This window comes from Halichoerus grypus, chromosome 15 (assembly GCF_964656455.1).
Source record: "Halichoerus grypus chromosome 15, mHalGry1.hap1.1, whole genome shotgun sequence".
Lineage (NCBI taxonomy): Eukaryota > Metazoa > Chordata > Mammalia > Carnivora > Phocidae > Halichoerus > Halichoerus grypus.
In genome coordinates this window covers 51,516,711-51,541,955 of record NC_135726.1, presented here as the reverse complement: position 1 = coordinate 51,541,955, position 25,245 = coordinate 51,516,711, and the positions used below count along the sequence as shown (strand labels likewise).

Here is a 25,245-nt window from a genome sequence, read left to right as displayed (position 1 = left end):
GCAGACGATCAGGGTCTGTGTGTGTCCAGGGATTCGGTGGCTTTAAGCGTGTGCGTGGGGTGGGGTATGTGTCGATGACAATGTTTGCAATGACTTAGGTCTCATTGGTCTTTAAGCCTGACAGAAACCAAGCTTGCTCTGACTCAGGCCAAAAGAGCACTCGGGGGGCCCACATCGCCGACCGAGAAGGGCAGATGTGCCTCCCGGCCTCGGGGCCAACGAAGCAGAGATTTGAGGGCAATCAGGATATTCCCCCCATACCTTCTCTGGCCTTTCACGAGTCAGCATTGTTCTCTGGGACCAGCATCCTCCACAGAAACAAGGCTTCAAGGCTCATTAATTACCAGCCTTGGGCCTCGCATCCAAAAATCTCAGGGAAAAGTTCTGATTGGCTCATCTGCAGATCCATCAGCTTGGCCTGCCGGTTGGGCTACTGTGATTGGCTCCCCTTGGGTGGAGATCAGCCAGGGACCCATCATGGTGGCCAAGGACCTGGGATTGTGCGAGAACATGGAAGCCTCCACCTGAACCAGTTTGAATCAGCCAAGGGAACTTTTCAGAGGAACGGGCAGGTGACACAATAAATGCCTGGGAGATGGGGTATGAGGACCCTGGGTTGTAAGAGCCAGAAACCCAACTCTCTCCAGCATTAATAATAATAATAAGAAGAAGAAGTTGCCAGGCCATGGAACTGGGTGATCCAGGAGGGGCCCAGCTGGATTCCGGGGGCTCAACTGTGGTTATTAGGGTTCTCCTCTTGGGGACTTCTCATCTGAGTATCTTTAACCTTGAGCACATTTTTAACTTTTTATCGATGTTTAACGTAATATGCAGAGAAGTACACTCAACAACATACAGTCTCCTCGATTCACAGACTGACCCAGTCATGCAGCCAGCTCCCAGATGGATAAACAGAGCATCCCCAGCCCCCCAGAAGTCCCCTTGGGCCCCCTCCAAACACTGCCCCCCACAACAACCACTCCCTTGACTTCTCACACCATAGAATAGGTACATCAGAGGTCAGCAAACTGGTTCCCTAAAGGGCCACTTAGTAAACACTTTAGACTTTGTGAGCCACCCCGTCTCTGTCCCAACTAACTCGGACACTCCTACAAAAGTGGCCACAGACGGTGCATAAAGGACCAAGTCTGCCTGTGTTCAGTAAACCTGTTGATGGATACTGACGTTTGAGTTTCTCGTTTCCGCCTGCCACAAAATACTATCGTTGTGATTTCTTCTAAACATTAATACATAAGCCATCTTAGTACATGAGCTATACAAAGACAGGCTGTCGGGGCACCTGGGTGGCTCAGTTGGTTAAGCCACTGCCTTCGGCTCAGGTCATGATCCTGGAGTCCCGGGATCGAGTCCCTGGATCGAGTCCCGCATCAGGCTCCCTGCTCGGCAGGGAGTCTGCTTCTCCCTCTGACCCTCCCCCCTCGCATGTGCTCTCTCTCATTCTCTCTCTCTCAAATAAATAAATAAAATCTTTAAAAAAAAAAAAAAAAACAAAGACAGGCTGTCTTTGTCAAATAAAATCTTTAAAAAATAAAATAAAATAAATGTTAATCTTGGGGCGCCAAGTCGGTTGAGTGTCCAACTCTTAGGTTCAGCTCAGGTTATGGTCTCGGGGTCATGAGATGGAGCCCAAAGTGGGGCTCAGCACGGAGTTAACTTCAGATTCTCTCCCTTTCCTTCTCCCTCCCCCCTCCCCCCCCATGCTCTCTCTCTCTCAATAAAATCTTTTTTTTTTTAAGATTTTATTTATTTATGGGGGGGGGAAAAAGATTTTATTTATTTATTTGACAGAGAGACAGCGAGAGAGGGAACACAAGCAGGGGGAGTGGGGGAGGGAGAAGCAGGCTTCCCGCAGAGCAGGGAGCCCGATGCGGGGCTCGATCCCAGGACCCCGGGATCGTGACCTGAGCCGAAGGCAGACGCTTAACCGACTGAGCCACCCAGGTGCCCCTCAAATAAATAAAATCTTAGAAAAAAAAAAACTACTTTCACAAGATTTCTCTGGTGCTTATGGTTCAGTTCGATATTAACTATCGATGAGATACACAGGCAGTCACAAGACCCTTTAAGAATGTAGCAACCAGTACTTATTTGATCCTTATCAAAACTATGCAGGTCAGCCTTCTGGGCTAAAGGTGAACATTTTTTCTGCTTCTATCCCTCATGGTTTCCCCCCTGAGCAATTTTTGGTCCTAGTATCTTTAAGGTTGTGGAAGGGCAAAGGGCACATCATCTGGAACTGCTTCAGGCCGGCAGGGGTCATAGAGATGTCCCTACCTATGGACTGAAATTGGTCACTATCTATCCTTACAAGCAATTATGGAAGGCCATTGCTGTAGGGTCCAGAGGGGACATCGAGATGAACTTGTTTTGAATAGTAAGGATCATCTGTCAGCTGGTTGAAGGAGTCAGGAACTGCTTGCATGTATCTTGGCAATAGGAGAGAACAAAACAAAAAAGATCAATATTATAATAGAGGCTCCTGGCTGGCCCAGTCGGAAGAGCATGCGACACTTAATCTTAGGGCCGTGAGTTTGAGCCCCACCTTGGATGTAGAGATTAAAAAAATAAACTTTATTTTTTTAAGCGTTTTCTTTTTCTTTCCAAGATTTTTTATTTATTTATTTGAGAGAGAGCACAAGCAGGGGGAGCGGCAGGCAGAGGGAGAAGCAGGCTCCCCACTGAGCAAGGAGCAGGATGCAGGGGGCGGGTGCTTGATCCCAGGACTCCAGGATCATGACCTGAGCTGAAGGCAGAGGCTTAACCGACTGAGCCACCCAGGTGCCCTTAGATTGAACTTTTAATAGCGTCTTGAGGCCAGAGCCAAGCCAAATACATGTCATCAGACTTGCCTGTAATTCCTGTAGATTTGGGTGTATTCCTTTTCTCAAGGTCCCGCAAATAACCTGAGGTTCCTGCACCTTCCAGAAAGTGACATTCTTTTTTTTTTTTTAAAGATCTTATTTATTTATTTGACAGAGAGAGACACAGCGAGAGAAGGAACACAAGCAGGGGGAGTGGGAGAGGGAGAAGCAGGCTTCCCGCAGAGCAGGGAGCCTGATGGGCGGTGGGTGGATCCAGCCCCATGTCTGGCTCCTGGCTTGGTGGGGAGCCTGCTTCTCCCTCTGCCTCTCCCCCTGCTCGTGCTATCTCTGTCTCAAATGAATAAATAAAATCTTTAAAAAAAATAAAATCTTAAAAAAAAAGATGTGATATGAAAGTTCATGATAATGCAATTGACATGGAAATCTGGTTGTTTCTGTGACACATTTCCAGAATTCAAGTAATAACCTTATACCAGGACATATTAAAACTTAAGGAATTTCATATATTTTCTGGAATAGTTGTATTACTTACCTATTCAGTACAACCTAAGGCTTATCATTATTTCTTTGACATGCTTTCCAAGTAACTTAATGGGGGCGCCTGGGTGGCTCAGTCGGTTAAGCATCCGACTCTTGGTGTTTGGCTGAGGTCTTGATCTCATGGCTCGTGAGATCATGCTCTGTATCTGGGTTCTGTGCTCAGCGGGAGTCTGCTTGGATATTCTCTCCCTCTGCCCCATCTCTCTCTCATAAATAAATGTTTTTTCAAAACAAAACAAAAACCAAACCCGAGGAACTTAACGTAACAAATAAACAAGCCTGATTAGTTGAAAGGCATTCATTTAGATTTTAAATCTTGGGAATTTTGTGAAAGATCTCAGAAGGTTTTAAAGCACGTGCCTAAATAGGATTACTAAATATCATTACAAAACTATATTTCACCAAGGTGGCAATAAGGGATTCTACTGGAAGTTACATAGCTGTTAGCAAAACTCAGCTCGTTTAATATTGAGAAGTTTTAACTTTAAGTAATCAAAGACCTGATAAAGGCAAAACATTGGGGCGCCTGAGTGGCTCAGTCGTTAAGCGTCTGCCTTCAACTCAGGTCATGATCCCAGGGTCCTGGGATCGAGCCCCACGTTGGGCTCCCTGCCCAGCGGGGAACCTGCTTCTCCTTCTCCTCCCCACCTGTGCGCTCTCTGTCTCTCTCTCAAATAAATAAAATCTTTTTTTTTTTAAACCTGCAGACTTTTTTTCTTTTTAAAGATTTTATTTATTTATTTGAGAGAGAGAATAAGATACAGTATGAGAGGGGGGAGGGTCAGAGGGAGAAGCAGACTCCCCGCTGAGCGGGGAGCCCGATGCGGGACTCGATCCTGGGACTCCAGGATCATGCCCTGAGCCGAAGGCAGTCGATTAACCGACTGAGCCACCCAGGCGCCCTCAAATAAATAAAATCTTAAAAAAAAAAAAAAAAGATTCTCTCCTTCTCTCTCTGCCCGTCCCCCACTGCTCTCCCTCTCTAAAAAAATTTATTTTAAGGTTTTTGTATTTAATGCTGACAACTCTACAGATATGTTTACCTTAATGAAACTGACAAACTTAAATTAAACACTGAATATGTTGCACCTGGATCCACCAAAAGCCAATCAATTTGCCCCCCGCTGGTCAGTTTTAGCTGGGGCACCTGCGGGGAAATCTGAGGTGGGAGGTTGAAGTCCAGGGAGGGGTGCTCTTTGCTCTTTGATAGAGAGAGGGTAGGAAGAGCAGGAGCCAATGGCCTGAGGCACTGAGGATGGTAGAGAAGCCAGTTAAGCAAGCCGAGCCCATGGTGGTGCAGAAACAGGAATGGGGGGGCGGAGGCAGAATTGGTGAGGTGCCCCCAGCAAGGCTGGAGGCGGATAAAAGCCCAGAGGGCAGAGAAAGAGGACTCCCGATCCTAAAGCTCATCAGCTTGGACAGACGGAACGGACACACGTTTTCTTTCCAGCAACAAAAAGTGAAAATAGGCAGTTCGCGACCCGCCGGAGAAGACAGGGCACCTCCCCGAAACAAAAGGTGTTTCGGCAGCTCCTGGGGAATATTCCTTACAGGCCTGACTCACGGGACGATTAGCTTCAGTTCTCCTGTCCGTTAGCCGGGCAACGAATGAGGGAGGGAGCCCCACACACAAGAGGCAGCCCTCTCTATTCCGGATCTGACACACAAATGAAGAAGTGAACAAGGAGGAGACGAGTGACTCGGGGGAAAAACTAAGGGAGGCATGAACAGGACACATGGGGGGTGGTGCAGAGAACAGGACAGAACTCAGGGGACGTGGCGGAAGAATAGCAATAGAAGGGCCTGAGGCAGCTGAGCTGATGGTGGATTGAGGAGTAGAGGTGTCCTCGGGGTGTCCTGAAAGAGTGTGGACAGATCAGAGTTTGGGCACAGAACCATAAAGGCCTGACCATAAGGGATTTCGGTCCATTTTTCTGCTCAGACGTTCTTATCCTCTAGCTTCTATTGAGGCCAACTGTGTTACAAAAAGAAGCAGAAAGGAAGGAAGCACACGAGGTGTCCTTTTTAGGCCTTTTCCTGCTCGATCAGAGAGAGAAGAACAAAGGGGAACCGTGACTAAGCGACTCTCCGGCAGGAGGAAGGCAAGCGTGGGAGACTCACCGAGGAAGAGGGTCGCTCCAGCCGCTGTTGGACCTTGTCTCTTCGTGGTCGCCAAAAAGATGTTGCCAGGTGAACTGGGGACAGCCCAGACCCCCCGGTCTCGACCTAGCCAGACCCAAAGGAGTCACTGAAGGTTTCTGGTCTTCTCATGAGAAGGAATTCAAGGACAGACATGCAGCACAGTGGGAAAGGGGATTAAAGCGAAAAGTACATTCTTGAGATCTGAGAGCAGGTGTGCTCAAGAGAGAGTCACATACCCCCCCTGGGGGGGTGGGTTTGGTGCTTTTTCTTTTTCTTTCTAGGATTTTATTTATTTGAGAGAGAGAGAGAGGGAGAAAGGACTAGCAGGAGGAGGGGCAGAGGATGAGGGAGAAGCAGGCTTCCCACTGAGCAGGGAGCCCAATGCGGGACTCGATCCCAGGACCCTGGGATCATGACCTGAGCCAAAGGCAGACGCTTCGCCGACTGAGCCCCCAGGCGCCCCCACTAGAAGTACTTTCAATCTGAGAGCAGGATCGAGAACGCCAATTAGCCCATGTGTAAGGACAAATGAGAGCCATGAAAAAAAACCCAAAAGGATGGAACTCCTATCTAATCCAGGCAACTTTCTCATGAGCTTTCTCCGAGATCCAGCCCCAGGGAGCTGTGCCCCCTTAGGTGAGGGCCCCACCTGGGTAATAGCTCCAATCAGTCCCTTTCTGGAAGCACGCAGTCAGAAGTATCTTGGATTTTATGCTCATTGAGGGATCACACCTGGTTATTTGGAAGGAAACCTTAAACAGGAGTCTTAAGATCAGCAGCCGTTATAAGGACATGTATGGCCGTCCCATGCCCAAGAAGAATACAAGTATTAAAAGAACAGGTAAGGCTTAACCGGCTGAGCCACCCAGGCGCCCCAAATAAAATCTTAAAAACAAAACAAAACAAAACAAAACCAGGTAAGACAGAGAGAGCCTGATTTCTGAGCCCAACACCATTACACCCAAGGTGCTGGTGGTGTCCTGTGGAGTGGCAGGAGCTTGTCCCATGGGCAATAGGTTCTCCCCTGACCACTATTCAGGACTCCTCCAGAAAAGAACAAGTAAGAAAAAAAGACTGGAGCTAAAGAAGACTTACCAAGCCCCATGGAGGCTCTCGGATTCACGCTGTAATCCCCGTACGGGCCACCAAAAATGTTTCAGGATCATTGAGCGAAGGTCAAGAAAGAATACTTGAGACGTTTTGTGGTGCAACTCAGTAAGTTTATTTAAGCAGCAGGGGGACAGATCCCAGGGCAGAAAGAGTGCACTTTTGCAGCTGCTGGTCATATGCCTAGTGCTCAAGGGAGACGGGGCATGCAGGGAGTATCAGATCATAAATGTTTTCTTCAAATTTCTACTCATAAAACTACTTTTCCAAGATTTCTCGCTGCTTCTTTTTTAATATTTATTTATTCCAGAGAGAATGAGAGACAGAGCAAGAGTGGAGAGGGAGGGGTAGAAGTAGACTCCCCACTGAGCAGGGAGCCCGATGTGGGACTTGATCCCAGGACCCAGGGATCATGACCTGAGCTGAAGGCAGACACTTAACTGACTGAGCCACCCAGGCGCCCCTTATCATTTAGTTTGATATTAACTATCGATGAAATATATAGGCAGTCATGAAACCCTTCAAGGATGTTGGGGCACCTGGCTGGCTCAGTTGGTAGAGTGTGTGACTCTTGATCTCAAGAGTTGTGAGTTCAAGCCCCACCTTGGGTGTGGAGTCTACTTAAAAAAAAAAGTGTATCAACCAGCACTTATTTAATCCTTATCAAAACTACGCAGGCTATACATACATCCTACTTCTGGGCTAAAGATCAACATTTTGGGGCATCTGGCTGGCTCAGTCCCAGTCCGTAGAGTATGCGACTCTTGAGTTCGAGGTTGTGAGTTGAAGCCCCACATTGGACGCAAGCTTATAGAGCTGCTTTCAGGCAAACAGGCTTGAATGACGGAATGGAGGAGGGGACCACAGCGACCTCAAAATATCCATAGGCTCTCACTGACCAATGAGCTACTTAGAACCAGGTGCAGTTACCAGAAAAGGGAGAATTCCATATATCGCCATACATCCTCATCTTCTCCCTTTATTTTTTTTGTATTTTTAAAAAAATATTTTACGTATTTGACAGAGAGGGAGGGAGAGAGAGAGAGAGAGAGCACAGGTAGGGGAAGGGACAGTGGGAGAAGGAGAAGCAGGCTCCCTGCCGAGCAGAGAGCCCCACGTGGGGCTCGATCCCAGGACCCCAAAATCATGACCTGAGCTGAAGGCAGACACTTAACCGACTGAGCCACCCAGGCGCCCCTACATCTTGTTTTTAATGTTGGAGGCACTTGGAGTTGCTTTGGGGATTTTTTTTTTTCCTATTCTCTAGCTCAGTAGGTCTCAAAGTTGAAGGTGTGTTAGAATCACCTGCAGGGTTTGTTAGAATGAAAATGCATTTTCTCCTAACCACCCATTCAGAGTTTCCACTTTAGTCAGTCTGGGGTCCTCCGGAGAAAATTTGCATTTCCAAAGAGTTCCTAGATGATAGTGATACTGTGAGCACCACACTTTGAGAACAACTGCTCTCATAGAAACATTCCAAGGTAGCAAACATATAGGATTTTCCTGGACAAAACAATACATAGGACTTTTGTGGAGGGGATCCTGGCTGGCTCAGCTGGTACAGCGCGCGACTCTTGATGTGAGGGTCGACAGTTTGAGCCCCACGTTGGGTGCAGAGATCACTAAATAAAAATAAAAAAAAAAAAAGAATTTTGTAGAACATGACACATTTGTGTTTCTTTTCCTTGTCTCAACTGTCAAGATGGTCTCTTGGGTTGGAAAGTTCAGAGCCTTATAGTTTCAGAGTGACAACTTCGAAAGCCCATCTCTTCCTAAAAGAGGAAAAAATTATTGCAGGAGAAGCTTGCAAAGGCCCCTTTGTCCAGTAAGGAGGATTGTCCATGAGTCTCCAGAAACAGCTGCCTAAGCTATAACGTTTCCAATTTCAATATCCTTCAGAAACGACAGCCCCCCGCCCCCCCGCATGAAACCTGAAATTCTAGGAGGGTGTTCAATCATGCCAAAGGGTTCCATCCCTTCCATCTTTCTGGCCAAGGATCTGTCAACACAAAATGAACAAACCTTTTAGAATCCTTTTTTTTTTTTTTTAAGTAGACTCTACGCCCATTGTGGAGCTCAACGTGGGGCCTGAACCCATGACCCCGAAATCAAGACCTGAACTAAGAGCAACAGTCAGACGCTCAACCAACTGAGCCACCCAGGTGCCCCTCTTTTAGAATCTCTAAAAGTAAGAAAGAGAGTTTTATTTGAGCCCAAATTAGGACAGCTGCCTGGGAAACATGCTCCGGAGAATCAACAGTTTTTACAGGGTTATCTTCTTTACATCTTGTCAAAGCTCAAAAGATTATAAATTAACATACAGGCAGGAATCACAAGTTTTAATGTCAAGGAATGCAGGGAGGGGCGCCTGGGTGGCTCAGTCGTTAAGCGTCTGCCTTCGGCTCAGGTCATGATCCCAGGGTCCTGGGATCCAGCCCCGCATCGGGCTCCCTGCTCTGTGGGAAGCCTGCTTCTCCCTCTCCCACTCTCCCTGCCTGTGTTCCCTCTCTCGCTGTGTCTCTCTCTGTCAAATAAATAAATAAAATCTTAAAATAATAAAAAAAAGGAATGCAGGGAGTAGGAACCCTGATCAGTATCTTTTTTTTTTTTTTTAGATTTTATTTATTTATTTGACAGAGAGACAGCCGAGAGAGGGAACACAAGCAGGGGGAGTGGGAGTGGGAGAAGCAGGCTTCCCGCCCAGCAGGGAGCCCGATGCGGGGCTCGATCCCAGGACCCTGGGATCATGACCTGAGTCGAAGGCAGACGCTTAACGACTGAGCCACCCAGGCGCCCCTGATTGGTATCTTAAGGACAAGATGGTTTTCCTTTAAGCTATTTGTTTGCAAAGCAGGTGCACAATGTATGCTTGATGAGCCATAAATCAGGCTTTTGGTTTCAACAAAGTTATGTATCATCATGCTGACTTAGAAAGAAATCTTCAAGTGGCGGGGTGCTTGGCTCAGTCGGTTAAGCGTCTGCCTTCGGCTCAGGTCATGATCCCAGGGTCCTGTGACCGAGCCCCACATCTTCCTCTGCCCCTCACCCCGCTTGTGCTCTCTCTCTCTCTCAAATAAATCGTAAAAACAACAACAACAACAACAACAACAACAAAACTAGAGTGGCTCCCCTTATATCTCAGGCCTTTAGAGAGTTTTTTCTTCTTATTGGATCTCAGTTAATATGACCAGAAATCAATCATTCACTAACCAATTGCCCACGAGGGTGAGGATTTTGGCTAATTTTTAAGATTGTATTCCCAGTGCCCAGCACAGTGTCTAACGTGCAGTAAATGCTCGACAAATGTATGTGTTGATTAATGAGTGAATGAATTCTTTAATAGGGCAAGGAGCATATTTATTCTTTTTTCAATTTATTTTTTATTTTTTGGAGCATATTTATTCTAGGCCCGGCCCTGAGCTGGGCAATGGCTGGACAGTGCTGAGTGAGACAGCCCGGGTCCTGTCCTCAAGGTACTCACAGTTCAGTGGGGAAGGCAGATCCATCCTCAGACAATGGTGACCCTGAGGGGGCAGAGGAAGACCAAGGGGGCAACCAGGAGGGCTTCCTGGAGGGGACAACCGAGTTGAATATTGAAGGACAAGGAAGAAATGAACCAAGTGAGGGGAGTGTTTCAGGTGGAAGTTCTGAGGGTTTTGTTCTTCCACCTTCCTCCTATTTCCCCAACAAACTGTGACAAAGCCCCTCTGGGTTCCAGCATCCCCCCTGACCTGAGAGGTCACTGTAAGGGATAGATCTGTCACCCCCACACAGGCTGCCAGCCCTGGGAGGGAAGGGCCACAGCTGTTGTGGTCCCTGTTGTGTCCCCAGAGCTGCCTAGCACGGCAGCGGGGGCTCAGGGAATGTTTGCTGAATGAATATTCGAGTTTTCTGTGTGTGTTGAAGTGTGTGAAAGAGTTGTGTCTTATATGAAGGGGATTGAAGTTCAAATGCCTCAACCCTCAATTTCCCACCCTGAGAAATAGCGTAACAGTGGTTAAAGCATCGGAACCCAGCTGCCAAAATTGCTGCCTTTTGACAGCATCTGTGTGTGTCAATGTTCTCATCTGTGAAATGATAACTCCTTGTAGGGTTTTTTGAAGATTAAATGAGATATTCATTCGAAGTGCTTACAATAATGCCTGGAATGCAGTCAATGCTCATTGCATGTTAGCTGCCCCCCCCCCTTAATCCTGTCTTCTTTGCTGTTTCAGCCAGAATCCTCTCCTGTCCCCATCTTTAATCTCCAACCATTTGAGTCACCCGTATTTGCCCTTCCCTGTGACATTTCGCGCCTCAGAGCCTCCGTACATGCTGTTCCCTCTGCACCCGCCCCGCTACGCCTGAACGCGTCCACGTGGAGAACTCCTACTCAGCCACCACCACTTCAGCCGTTATATCACCCCTCCAGATCTCCAGGTTTCAGAAGCCAGTTTCTGCCGTTCTCGGATCAAAGTCTCCTTTACTGTCCCCCACCTTCTGACCCTTCTCAACGGTCCAAGTTCTGGAGGGGGGGCCGGTGCTAGTGAAGCATCCTTTTCATTGGTTTTCTTGGTGCTCTGTCGCCCTCTTGTGCCCAGTCTTAGACCTGCGTGGAAGAAGAAATGCGATTCTCTCCCTGTGACCCGCGGCCCCCCCCCCCCCCCCCCCCCCCCCCCGTCCCAGAGTCACTCTGAGCCTTTCTCTTCCTGCTCTGGACCTTAGGAGACTGCCCCGTGTGGACTCCATCCATGGGGCTCCCTTGCCCTCCACGTTCTGGTTGGGTTCTGCCAACTGGAAGCACTGACAGGAAATCAGAATGTAGGAGGAGAGAGGTGGGAGTATTTGGGGGGGCCTGTCCTTGCATCCCTGCTGTTCTGGAAGTGGCTGTGTTCTCTACCTAGAGTTATAGGTTCTACGGGCTCCTCTCCAAACTCCAGCTTCCTGCCCTAAGGGTGGTAATGGCTTGGCTCTCCCTGTGGCTGGTCCCTTGGTGCCGCCTCACACTGTGTGAGTTCCTTCAGCCTGCCCACCCCTCTGAAATGTCCCTTCATAAGTGCTCCCACTTAAGCTCTGAATGGCCACCTATTTCTTACCAGGACTGGATCAGCAGAAACCTAGGGTGAGCCCAAGAGAGAAGGGGATCCTCACCTCCCAGTGGACCCTTAGAATTTCTTTTTAGGAGGAGCTTGGAATGACCAAGGTTCTGACAGGAGGGCTCTGTGGGACTTGTCTTGAGACCGATAGGATGTGTATGGGGTTATTTGTGGGGAGGGGCTACAGCCTTCCTGATCTGATACCTCCCTTCGTGCTTTCCCTGACTGTCTCCTTGAGGGAAGACAAAAGGAAAATGCCTTTATTTGCCTGTGCATTGCTTAGGTGCTTAGTTAACTCTCTCACTTTCTGTGTCCCTCAAGAGCCCTGAGAAGTAGGTAATATGGCTCAGAGAGGTGAAGTCACTTGTCCAAGGGCACGCAGTAAACGACTTTAAGAATAGCTACCTTAGGGCGCCTGGGTGGCTCAGTCAGTTAAGCGTCTGACTTCAGCTCAGGTCATGATCCCAGGGTCCTGAGATAGAGCCCTGGTCCAGCTCCCAGCTCAGGGAGTCTGCTTGTCCCTCCCCTCTGCTGCTCCCCTGGCACATGCTCTCTCTGCCTCTCAAATAAATAAATAAAATCTTAAAAAAAAAAAAAAAAGAATGAAAGAAAAAAGAATTTGAGAACAGGGGGGCTTGGGTGACTCAGTCGGTTAAGAATCCCTCTCTTGGGGCGCCTGGGTGGCTCAGTCATTAAGCGTCTGCCTTCGGCTCAGGTCATGATCCCAGGGTCCTGGGATCGAGCCTCACATTGGGCTCCCTGCTCAGCAGGAAGCCTGCTTCTCCCTCTCTCACTCCCCCTGCTTGTTTTCCCTCTCTCTCTGTCTCTCTCTGTCAAATAAATAAAATCTTAAAAAAAAAAAAAAGAATCCCTCTCTTGATTTCGGTCAGGTCATGATCTCAGGGTAGTGAGATCAAGCCCCATGTCGGGCTCCATGTTCAGTATGGAGTCTACTTGAGATTCTCTCTCTCCCTCTGCACCCCCCCTCCCTGGCTCTCGTGCGCTCTCTCCCTCTCTAAAAAAAAAAGAAAAGAATTTGTGAACCCAATAGCTGTCATTTATGAGTGCTACGTGACGCCAGGTCTGTCCATAGTGCTTTGACCAAGAATGAATTCTCACGACCAATTTATGAAGGATGTGATGATCTAATAAAAATCAGCAAATACTGTTTACCCTTATGTATTCACTCCCTGAAAACATGTCTTGCATACCTATCATGTGCCTAGCCGCCTTCCAGGCAACAGACACACAACAGTAAACAAACCAGATGCAGAAATGACTCCTCCCCCATCTAGTGGGGGGACAGATAATTTAAAAAGTTCTGTGGGGAAAAGTAAATAAAACGGGGAGGAATGGAAAGCACTGGGCGCGGGGGGGGGTATGTTTTATTGACTTGATAGTATTGACAAAGAGACTGTGAGTGACCACTTTGACAGAAGAGGAAACTGAGGCACAGAGAGGCCATTAGCCTAAGGTCCGGCTGGCCAAGAGACAGGACTCCTTACAGAGGTGGCCCTGACCCCAGGAGGGAGGACTTAGACTCGTTTGTCCTCTCCCTTGGGAAGGGAGGCATGCAATGACCAGAAAGTTAAGGACTCGGGTCTCAGCGGGGAGGAAATGGCTCAGCTCAAGGAGGGTCAAAGGCTGAGTGAGGGCTTGCTCAAGCAGGAGATGAGGGGTTGGACGGAGGGGAAGCAAAGGGGTTAAGGAGATGGGGGCCTCCAGGCTGGGGACTCGGAGGGGTTGGGGGGGGTTGCTGCGGCAGCAGGTGAGGTTTCCCCGGGGCTGGAAGCCTGGAGTAGGGTGAAAGCCTGAAGGGGTTAAGGGGCGGTGCCAAGGGAGGGGTTAACGGGGGCGGGGCTGTCGGGGGCGGGGCTTCGGCCGGCGGCTCCTGCCCGGGGCCGGAGCGAGTCGCCCCCGGGTCCCTGCGCCGCGGTCGAGCCCAGACGTCGCCGCAGCCGAGAGAGGCGCCGCCCGCCCCGTCCAGCCGCCGCGCGCAGGTAGGCGCCTCTCCTTCCCCTGCCCGCGCCGGGCGCGGGGCCCCTCCTCGGCGCTCCCCTCGGGGGCTCTGCGCCCCTGCGTCGGTGCCTCAGTCTCCCGCGCCGGCAGGTCCCCGCCCCTCTCCGGTGGTGGCGCTCCCGCCGTCTCCCCGCGGACCGTGTCTGTGGGTCTGTCTCCCTCTCTCCGCCCGTCTCGGATGGGTCTCTGTCTGCGGTCCTCCCTCCCTCTGGGTGGGCCTCTCCTTCTGCATCTCTGGATGTCTCTGTGTCTCGTTCTTTCTCTCTGCTTCTCCGTCTGGCTCTGGCTCTGGCTCTCTCTCCGTCTCTGTACCCATTCTCCCCGTCTCCCTCTGCCCCTAACCCTCAGTCTCTCGAGCTCAATCCCTCTGCCTCCAACTCCGTGGTTCTCCCTGTCTCTGTGCATCTCTTTGCGCTTTCTCTTCCTGTCTCTCTCCTGTATTTCTGTCTCTTACTCTGTGTATCTTGAGACCCTCTTCTGGCACCTTGACCCCATCGTCATCTCATTCCAAATTCTGGTGCATCCCCAAGCTTTCCGCTGGGCTGAGGAGCTGCTTGGGAGTTGGGGGGGGGGAGTAGGGTTGCCTTGGGACAGGTGGACTCTGAGGGACACTGTAACCCCAGTGCCCCCTTTAGAGAGTCACCCCACTGCTCCTGAGGTCGCACCCACCCCACCCTCCAATTTCAGGAATTCCTGGCTGGGGGGGTAGACTTCCTCCCCCACTTCCTCCCTTCCAGGATTTGGCTAGGTCACCATTAACTCCTTCCTGCCTCCACCTCACTCCCCCCACCCCCTGCTTGCACTGGACATCCCACCACCCCCAACAAGGCTGAGGGACAGCTCTGGAATTTCTGTGAGCCACCGTTCGTGGTGGGATGTGTGTTGTGTACTCAGGCAGGATGTGCGCTGGGGGATTTACTTGCTGGCACAGATGGAGATGATAGGGGCCACCCCCTAATGCCCCCACGCTACTCGACCCCCGCCACCAGCCCCCCTCCTCCTGAACCCACCAAGAGGGTACCTCCCAAGCTCTGTCTCTGCGGATGAACTCAACTTCAGGTTTGGGTTGAGGCTGGGGAGGTTTCCCTTTCTGAGGGATCCCAGTAGGAGGAAAGGAGAGGGATGATGGGTGGCTCTTGAACTCTGGGAATCATAATCAAGAACCCTTAGGTGTGAAGTCTTTGAATGGGAGGATTCAGGATGTGAGAATGATCAGAGGGAGGACTGGGGCCCCACAACCTTCAAATCACAAGTCCTCAGGATATATGAATCCTTCAATCCAAAAAGATTAGTGTCGGAATCTTGGGCAGCTTTCAGTGTTCCAAGCAGAGAGAGCTCGAAGGGCTTACCGAGCCATCGAGGTCAAGCACCCATGTTACAGATGGGAAAACTGAGGCCCAGGAGCCGAAGTCCTCACAATGAGTCCGTGCCATTTCAACTGAAGCCCAAATCCAGAGAGCTGGCTTCTTTTGCTGCCACTAAGTCGGATTAATTTGGGAAAAGAGGTCTTCACAGTGAGGAGGGAAGAATGCCAGGGTGAGTATGAAAAGCTGGAATCCAGAGGGGAGCCTTTGAGAAGCAGAGAAGAGAAAATATTTCCCAAACCATGGTGCTGGGGAGGGGAGAGGGGACAAGAGTTGGTTTGGGTGGGAGGGGTGGATTTTCAGAGAAGGAGGGAAGAGGGGAAGGGAAATGGGGGGGCAGGGATTAACTCTGGCCCGCTTCTGTCTCCTGACCCTCCCCATGAAGCCCACTGCTCCCTCGGGACAGGGCCTATAATTTGGTTTGTGTCTAGACAAATAATAACTCAGCTGGTGTGAGCGAGCTGGAGGGATGAGGGCAGGCCAGCAGGGCGGCCAGGGGATGGAGGCAGCCTAGGCTTCTGGGCTCCTAGTAGTCCCCCAGGGCAGGGAGAATTTAGGAGCTAGGTGGAGGTGACAGCGCACTCCCCCCCAACCTCCCGTGAACCCCCCATATCTTAGAATTCTGTGCCACCTTGGGCCTTCAGGCTGCTGGGCAGTTAACAAGCAGAAGAGAAAAGGGGGGGAAAGGAAGAGGGGTTCACGGTATATAGAGTGTGTTTCCATTTCTGTAAAAAAAAAAGGGGAAATACGTATTCGTGTTTGCTGGGCCAAGATAATAATCACTGAGAGTTTAATAATAGATGATGAAAGTCGTAGAATGTTTAAAAAAAATCATAGAGCGTTCTAACAATAGAACTTTAGAATCTTGGAATGTGAGACTCCTGGAATATTAGAAACTTGAAGGGGAAGGACATGGAAAGCCGCTAGGATAATAATAATAGAATGGAAGAAAGGTAAAGCTCTAGAATGTTACAATAATAGAACAGTAAACCATGAACAGGACTAACAATAGATCCTAAGGATTTTTTGAGTGCTGGAATGGACGGTGTCGGAGGGGTCGAGTAGGAGGACCCTGGTGTCCCTTCTGGGTGGTGTGGGAGTGGGGGTGGGGAGACGGGGACCCCTTTGGTAGAAATGGGGAAACTGAGGCCCAGCGAGGTGGTCACGGAGGCCTGACTGCCCCCTGGTTTCCGCCGGCCGCCAGGGCACCAGGTGGGGAGCGAGGCGCGGTGATCACATTTCGTCCCCTAATGAGCAGACCGGAGCTGGCCTGTCCCCCGGGGCTGCCAAGGGGGTGGCGGTAAGCAGGAGCCGACAGAGGAGGGAAGGGGGGCAGAGAGGCAGTCTGGTGGCTTCTAGGACAAGGCTGGTGAGTGAACCCTGAGGGTGGCCAGGGATGGGGGGGAGCTGCATCACCTCTCCCTCTGGTCCTCTCAACCCTCCAGAGTCCTTTAGCCTTGCTGGATTTAAGAGTGGCCCAGAGACTTATCTGGCTTGAGCAGCTGAGGCATAAAGCGGGGACCGGGGTCTGACCAGTCCTTCTGGTCCCCTCACTATCACTCCACACTTGGGCTTATCTCTCTGCCCTTTCCTGGGAGGGGCTAGCAGGGACCAAAGAAGGGGGCCTGGGGGATAGGGAGAGCTTCTTTTTAAAGATTTGGGGGTTGAATCCCAAATAAAGCTCAAGCTGAAGAGGAGCTTGACCCCCCAGAGGCTGGGCAAGGGAATCAGGTGTTGGAGGGGCACAGAGACACTGTGGTCACTTGCTTTTTGGTGGTGAGAAAGTCCTTCCTTCTATATTTTAGCAGATTCTCAAAGGGGGCTGACAACCGCAGAAAGACTTGAGAAACATTACAGGAGCACAGGGAGTGAGGAGAGAAAACATTCGGGGAAAGGGGAAGCTCTTGGGTTAAGAACGACGGGAGATCTGCCCGGTCCTGACACATCACACGACTCAGACAAGGGTCTTGCTGCTCTGGCCCTCAGTTTCCCCACGTGTACCAGGAAGGGGTCAGAAATAGCCTTGCACTCCCAGTTGGGGCATAGAGACCTGTGGCATTGTGGAATTCTTAAGAGTCTCCGTTCTGTGATTTTGAGGGTTTGATGGTGGGCAGATCTCAGGTGGGGAGAAGAGAGGGCTGAGTACCCCTTCCCCGTGCCCAGAAGCCCCAGGAAGCAGGTGGGTTGAGGAGGGACGGAGGAGGGTGAGGTGAGCGCCCAGCTGGTTCCCCTCAAGGAAATTAGCCATGAGAAGTGTATTTCCTCTGGCTTCCGGAAATAAGTCTTACGCCGGCTGTACCCGCTCCAGCCTCAGCTGAACCCAGGGGGTTTGGACAGCGTGGGGCCAAGGGAACTCCCAGCCTTGTTTCCTTTCTGGTCTCAGCTCTTCTGTGCCCATGGAATAATAATAATTGTTCAAATGCTGCACATTTTGTAGATGATAGGATGTCCTATCAAGGATTTTCTTGTCTGTGATGTGAATAGTATAAAAGTTCTGCCCCCCCCTTATACAGAAGGGGAAACGGAGACTCTCAAAAAAGAATGAATTTTCTCGATGTTACAAGAAGAGGGAGAGACAGAAGGTGAGGGAGGAGGAGACCAGGGGTCAGAGAGAAGGGGAGATTTGAGGGCAGAGAGAGGACTTTTTTTTTTTTTTTTTTTTTTTTTTTGAGTGACTTGGTCTGGGTGGGGAATATTCGAAGGGAGGGCCTGGATTGCACTGTTCAAGCCGGGGAGCAAGCTCTGTCTCCACCCTTTGTCCACAGGATCCAGGAACCTCTGTCTGCGAGTCTGGGGTGGGGGCAGCCTGGGGTGGGGGCAGCCGCTGGGTTGCTAAGGACCCCACAGGGGGTAGGACTTACTAAGCAGGGACTCAGCCCTGACCTTTCAAAGTCAATTATGTAGCGGATAGATCCTGCCCTTTTCATTTTTTTTCTCTTCCAACCTCTTTCCGTGGGACCCTGCAGGGACTTCTTTGAACTTGTAGCTGCCTCAGGGGGAGAGAGAGCCTGCATTGCAGGATGGGCTGACCAATGCCTGTTCCTTCAACCCACAGTCATTTATTGAGTGTCTACTATATGCTGGGCCTCTCCTGGGTGCTGGGAGACAGCAGTCAACACAAGGTTACTGCCCTCCTGGAATGTCCATTTCAGACAGACAGACAGATAGATGGGAACAAGATACAAGGTGATGTGAGGAGAGAGCCCTGGGGGTGGGTGGGTGGGACTCTGCGGGGAAGTGAAGGAGGTGAGGGAGCTGAGTCCTAAGAAGATCTGAGAAAGAGCAAAGGTTTTGAGGCTGAAAAGAAGGTCATGGGTCTTGAGCCTGCTGGGGGGGGAGGGGAGGTGGGGGGAGGAAGTCAAGCAGTGCCTTGTCACCTGGGGCAAGGAGTTTGGATTTTACCCGAAGTCCACTGGGATTTCGGGATTTCAAGCAGAGAAGTAATGAGAGCTGATTTTCATGTTAACAAGACCTTGGTGGCTGCCTTGTGGGAAGTGAGTTGAAGGAAGCCAGAATGGCAGCCAGGAAAAGCAGTGAGGAGCTACTGCACCTGTCCGAGCAATCGAGCAATTGGCGATGGTGGTGCAGAGCAGACACTGGCAGGGGGTTCCAAGAGACATGCATGGATTCAGGGTTTATTGTGGAGGTAGAGCCAAGAGGACTTTCCCATGGAAAGATGCTTTGGCATCTGGGAGATTCCCAAGAACCCGATGTGTGATGCTGGGCTCATCCCTTCCCCTCTCTGGGCCTCAGTTTCCTGATAAATCCAGTTGACTCAACCAGTGGTTTTCTAAGTGTGTCCTGGGGGATTCTTCAGAGGTGGCCCCCCTCCTCCCACCTGATTTCATTGAGAACACAGAGCAGCTTCTTTTTTCCACTGTCTTAGATGGCTTTCCAGTTTAAGATCTTATTTTAAATTTTTTTTTTTTTAAGATTTTATTTATTTGCGAGAGAGAGAATGAGAGACAGAGAGCATGAGAGGGAGGAGGGTCAGAGGGAGAAGCAGACTCCCTGCCGAGCAGGGAGCCCGATGTGGGACTCGATCCCGGGACTCCAGGATCATGACCTGAGCCGAAGGCAGTCGCTTAACCAACTGAGCCACCCAGGCGCCCCTAAGATCTTATTTTAAAAAGATAGTAATAATAACAATAATAAAAGTGTTCACAGCTTAAAAAACTAACCCCACACAAAGCTCTGGATAGAGTGGCTTCCGAAGGTGCCTCTGATTCAGGACGTCACTCCCCTACCCTCTGGGGCTGACAATGGTCGGAGGTTTGGTCCATGACTGTCCTTTGCCCTGTGTTTGCAGGTCTTCCCAAGGGGGTGACATGCCCAAGGTTCTCACTCAGGAAAGTTGGGGTGGAGCAGAGGCAATGAGGGAAGTGGTTCCTGAGGGAGGGACTCCAGCCCTGTTGCCAGGGCTCCCCTTGGTGCCCGAATGTGATCACACCCAGCAGCCCCTCCTTTCTCCCCTCTCCCCCCCCAGCCCAAAGCAGCTATGGTTCCCAGCCCCAACTGCCCAGCCCAGGGCCCCTTTCTGTTCAGTTATTCTTGGGTGGAAACATGCACAGGCTGGAGAAAAAGGATGAGAGCCGAGATTGTCCCTCTGTCATCATCAGGACCTTGGACAGGTCTCCAAACCGCTCTGTGACTCAGTTTGTCAAATAGGATAATGGTACTTTCCTCTTAGGGTTCTTGAAAATGTAATGAGTTAATACCCATAAAAGTGCTTAGAACAGGGTCTGCGATGTGGAATAAATCAATAAACCTTAGCTGTTATTATCTGTCTTTATCATTGTCAAGAATGGGGTGTCCTGGGTTAGTAGTCCCCGTTATGTCATGGCTTTGCTGTGCATCCTTGATGGGAGTGAGCAGTCTTTCTGAGCTTCATCTCCGTCTGGGAAATGACAGGGTTAGCATTTCCTGAAGCATGATAAAATACTTGCGCGTTTTAGACGGTTTCTAGCTAAATTCTGAGTGCGGTCTTTATATGTTTTTTTTTTTTAAAGATTGTATTTATTTTATTTATTTATTTATTTATTTATTTATTTATTTATTTAATATTTTATTTATTTGCCAGAGAGAGAGAGAGAGAGCACAAGTAGGGGGAGTGGCAGGCAGAGGGAGAAGCAGGCTTCCTGCTGAGCAGGGAGCCCGATGCAGGCCTCCATCCCAGGACCCTGGGATCATGACCTGAGCCGAAGGCAGACGCTTAACGACTGAGCCAGCCAGGCGTCCCTGTATTTATTTATTTGACAGAGAGAGACAGCGAGGGCAGGAACACAAGCAGGGGGAGTGGGAGAGGGAGAAGCAGGCTTCCTGCCAAGCAGGGAGCCCGATGTGGGGCTCAATCCCAGGACCCTGGGATCATGACCTGAGCCGAAGGCAGACGCTTAACGACTGAGCCACCCAGGGGCCCCCTGAGTGGGGTCTTTAACATCTATCAGGGAAAATAGATCCGGACCCCCAAATCTGCATTTACACAGATCTGTTGCTTAGAACGAGGCTCAATTAGGTATCGCCAGGGTGTCCACCCTCCGCAGCCCATGGGTTATGATGAGGGGTGTGGGGAGAAGGGGGTGTCCGTGACTCCCATTACCGCAGACCTCTCTCCCCACAGGCACTGTAAAGTCAGCTTTGAACTGTGAGGCTGGCCACCTCATCCCAACTGCTCAGCTCCCACCACGACCAAGCCGGAGCCCTACCCCTGCCCCCCTCAAATTCCTCACTCCATCCGTAATCCTTCTCCATAATAGCCCTTACTCACCTCCTTCCTGTTTCTTAACACCCTTCCCACATTTCCCAGATGGAGGGTACCTCTTCTTCCATAACGTTCTCTTCATCAGTCACCTTGTTTCCTTCTTTCGTACTGGGGTCCTAGGAAGCGCCAGCGCCCCGACTGACCGTGCCTGGTGTTTTCCACCCTCCCTAACTGTAGTCTGTCCTGTCTCAACACTATTGCATATATTTCACGCATCTTCCACACCCCCATCACTTCACTGTGGCCAAACAGTACTTTCTGCTGTCTTCATCTCCTCCATAAACAGCCCCCTCAGCCAATTCTTGTGCTACCCCAAAACTCCCTCATTTACACTCTGATTGGGTCTATAAACACTCCCTTGACAAAGCTCCTTTTTTTTAATCCCACCATCCCCCGCCCTGAGCCTCCCTCCTGCCATAGTTCTATCCTTCCTCCGACTTTTCCCTCTCAAGCTCTACCCTTCCCCGCCCAGGCTAGCCCACGATTCAGGGTCACCCTCACCTCTTCCCTGTGGACTGCCCCCCACCATGTTCCCCTGAGCCTCCAAGGAGGGGGCTCAGGGGGCCCGATGGCCTCCCGCCCCCCGTGGCCCCACAGCCCCCGTGGGCCAGGGGAAGTGCCTCAGAAGGCCCAGCGCCGAGGATGGGCAACCGCACGTGGGACGGCTGCCACGTGGACTCGCGCGTGGACCACCTCTTCCCGCCGTCCCTCTACATCTTCGTCATCGGCGTGGGGCTGCCCACCAACTGCCTGGCCTTGTGGGCAGCCTACCGCCAGGTGCGGCAGCGCAACGAGCTGGGGGTGTACCTGATGAACCTCAGCATCGCCGACCTGCTGTACATTTGCACCCTGCCACTGTGGGTTGACTACTTCCTGCACCACGACAACTGGATCCACGGCCCCGGCTCCTGCAAGCTCTTCGGGTTCATCTTCTACACCAACATCTACATCAGCATCGCCTTCCTGTGCTGCATCTCGGTGGACCGCTACCTGGCCGTGGCCCACCCACTGCGGTTTGCCCGCCTGCGCCGGGTCAAGACGGCCGTGGCCGTGAGCTCCGTGGTCTGGGCCACGGAGCTGGGAGCCAACTCGGCGCCCCTGTTCCACGACGAGCTCTTCCGCGACCGCTACAACCACACCTTCTGCTTCGAGAAGTTCCCCATGGAGGGCTGGGTGGCCTGGATGAACCTCTACCGGGTTTTCGTGGGCTTCCTCTTCCCGTGGGCCCTCATGCTGCTGTCTTACTGTGGCATCCTGCGGGCCGTGCGGGGCAGCGTGTCCACCGAGCGCCAGGAGAAGGCCAAGATCAAGCGGCTGGCCCTGAGCCTCATCGCCATCGTGCTGGTCTGCTTCGCGCCCTACCACGTGCTCCTGCTCTCGCGCAGTGCCGTCTACCTGGGCCGCCCGTGGGACTGTGGCTTCGAGGAGCGCGTCTTCTCGGCCTACCACAGCTCGCTGGCCTTCACCAGCCTCAACTGTGTGGCTGACCCCATCCTCTACTGCCTCGTCAACGAGGGGGCCCGCAGCGATGTGGCCAAGGCCCTCCACAATCTGCTCCGCTTCCTGGCCAGTGACAAACCACAGGAGATGGCCAATGCCTCGCTCACCCTGGAGACCCCGCTCACTTCCAAGAGGAACAGCATGGCCAAGGCCATGGCAGCTGGCTGGGCGGCAGCTCCGCCCTCCCAAGCGGACCACGTGCAGCTGAAGATGATGCCGCCGGCACAGTGACCCTCCACTCGTGCAGAACCCCCCCACTCCTCGAATGTTATCCCACACTCCCTTCCCTCCTGGTCTGATGGAAGCAAACTGTATGCAAACGAGGCTGGCTGTGTTCCTAGTCATAAGAGTAGAAGAAAACGGGAAAACAGTGAGGCTGGTGGGTCAGTCATCATCCTCTACCATGACCCCCTAACAATTCGGTTGAACTGTGCCTAGCACGGTGCTGGCTGGTGCTAGTGACACAGCGGTGACGAATGGCCCTCCTTCACATGCTCCCACTCCGATGGGGGAGACAGACCTGTCCCCAGACAGGGATGACCCAGAGTGCATGGGGCTCACACAGGGGCGCCCAGAGGGCATCTGACCCAGGCTGAGGGTCAGGGAGGGCTCCCTGGAGGAGGGGACAAGGAAATTAAGTCAAATATTCGGTCTCCAGAAGGTAACGACAAAAAGAGAGAGAGAAAAAAAAGGATTATTTCCAACAAGGAGGTAAAATTTGGGGACTGAAGGGAAAGATGGGAGAAGAAATTCACCGAGGGGTGGAGTGGTCATTTTCACCCTTGGGAAGCCCCTGGTCATCTGAGGGAGTGAGGGCAAGAAGAGTGAGTGTGAGTTTCTAGATAAACAGCATTCTCCAAGTCAGGACTGAGGGGGAGGCAGACTCAGAACCCAAGTGAAGGGCAATCAGGGCAGACCAGCTGGAGGAGAGCTGAGCAGGGCAGGCTTGGGAAGGGGCTCAGGACAAGAGAAGGGTATTTATTCATTCATTCATTCATTCATTCATTCATTCAATAGAGATTTATTTATATCCACTCTCGGCCCAGCCCTGTGTTGGCTGGGGCTGGGGACGCAAGGGTGACCAAGACAGCCCAGGCCCCCACCCTCATGGAGCTCATGGTAAACAAGTAAATAAAAATAAATATGTTTGGAATTGATAAGTGTCCTGGGGAAAAAGAAAGCTGATTGAGGGGACAGAGAATGACACAGACACAGATCTAGAGAAGGAGGTCAGGGGAGGGCTCACTGGAAGGTGACATTGGAACAAAGAGCAGGTGCGGGGGGGGGGTGGTCAGCCCTGTGGCTGTCAGGGGGAAGAGGACTTTGGGCAGAGGGAACAGTAAGTGCAAAGCCTCTGGAGCGAGAGAGTACCTGAGTTTTGAGGGAGAGCAAGTGGAGTGGTGCAGCTGGAGCAGGCGGGAGGCCGGGAGGGTGAGAGGAACGGTGGATGATTGATGGGACTGGCAAGGGACTGGCAAGGGGCAGGCCGATCTTTGGATCAGGGCTTTGTAGGTACTGGGGAGGACTTTTCCTTTTACTCTGAAATAAAGGAGAGCCACAAGAGGGCTCTTGGCAAAGGAGGGATGGGATCTGACTTAAACGTTAACAGGATCCCGGTGGCCCCTGAGTGGGAAACAGAATATGGGAAGGGCAGCAGCCTGGAGGCCAGCGAGGCCAGCGACAGGTGACTGCAGTAGTCCAGGCGGGAGATGTGGGCAGCTGAACGGGGTAGGGGTGGGGTGGGGTGAGGGTGGGAGTGGGGTAAGCAAGGAACAGTGGTCAGCTTTGGGATTTATTTTTAAGGAATACTTCAAAATGATGGAGAAAGCACAGGGCCTTTTAGGATTATGTAACATGAGCCCCTTGCCCATCCTGAGAAAAAGGTTGACCAAGGGGCCCGAACCGGAAGGACCTCTGGGAATGATCCCAGGCCCTATTCCACGGCGGTCACCAGAGAGGCCAAATGATTAGGCCAGGGTCACACAGCTGGTGAGTCAGCGCTGGGGTTATCCTGGGTTCCCTCTCCCCTCTCCATCTCTGCCTCTGTTCCCATGCCCTAGGGTGGCCGAGGCTGCCTGCCTTGGCTGATGGGGTCACGCTCCCTCTCTCCTGGCCCTCAGGGATCACCAGGAATGGGCATCCATAATCAGGCTGGAGAGCCGGAGTAGGCACCCAGCTCTGGACAGGCCTCGCCCTTTCTGACAGGTCACCTCCCTCCCTTCCTCCCAATGGATGTGTAACAGGCTCCAAGCTCCTGATGAGATGTGAAGATCCTCCTCCCCACCACACACACCCTCTTGTCCCAGAAGTTCCCAGAAGGGGTTCCTGGAAATCCTTCTCAAAGAAAGGAAGAGGAGGGAGGAGGGGAATGAGAAAAAAAATGAACTTAATGAGGAAAATGGTTTTGCGGGGGTGGGGGGGCGGTGACTGAGATGCAGGAAGTTGGGGCTTTGGTATTGGGTGCGGAGAGAAAAGAGGGAAGCCTGGGATCTATGGGGCTTAGTAATTTTCCCACCCCAAAGCCATAAAGCTACTGGGATGGAGATGTAAGGCCAGACAGAACCTTTTGGAACACAGTCCCCTCAGAGAATCAGATGAAAGTCTGCACTCTACTCCTCCACCAAATGCTCATTCCCATTCATTCAATAAATATTTATTGAGCATCTACTGTGTGCCAGGCACTGTTCTAGGAGCTGAGGAAACAGCAGTGAAATAAATAGAAAAAAAGTCACGGACAGTTTGGAAGTTTCCTAAATCCATCATGGGGACCTCAGCCCCCGAGTAGGCCCCTAGGCCCCTGACTAACACCCCAGGAATCAGGAGAAGACTTGGCTGGGACTTGAGAAATCCCAGCCTTGGCTCCATTCTGATTACTCCTGGAACTTTGGATAAAT

At 51.4% G+C, this 25,245-nt stretch overlaps 1 protein-coding gene across 2 annotated transcripts; it reads left to right on the top strand.

Moving 5' to 3' along the window:
* The first annotated feature begins 13,620 nt into the window (after positions 1-13,620).
* On the top strand, positions 13,621-23,511 carry GPR4 (G protein-coupled receptor 4). 2 transcript variants are annotated; one of them, XM_036091510.2, is made up of 2 exons: positions 13,621-13,707; positions 20,711-23,511. In XM_036091510.2, the coding sequence occupies exon 2, from the start codon at positions 21,494-21,496 to the stop codon at positions 22,580-22,582; it is 1,089 nt and encodes a 362-aa protein (XP_035947403.1). In that variant the 5' UTR covers positions 13,621-13,707; positions 20,711-21,493; the 3' UTR covers positions 22,583-23,511. The 2 variants fall into 2 exon arrangements, with proteins under 2 accessions (XP_035947403.1, XP_035947404.1); XM_036091511.2 differs by lacking the exon at positions 13,621-13,707 and adding an exon at positions 13,774-15,262.
* Positions 23,512-25,245: the final 1,734 nt, after the last annotated feature.

What these genes read in the sequence shown, in the direction of transcription:
- GPR4 (XM_036091510.2), top strand. Translation starts at nt 21,494, where the DNA reads ATGGGCAACCGCACGTGGGACGGCTGCCACGTGGACTCGCGCGTGGAC.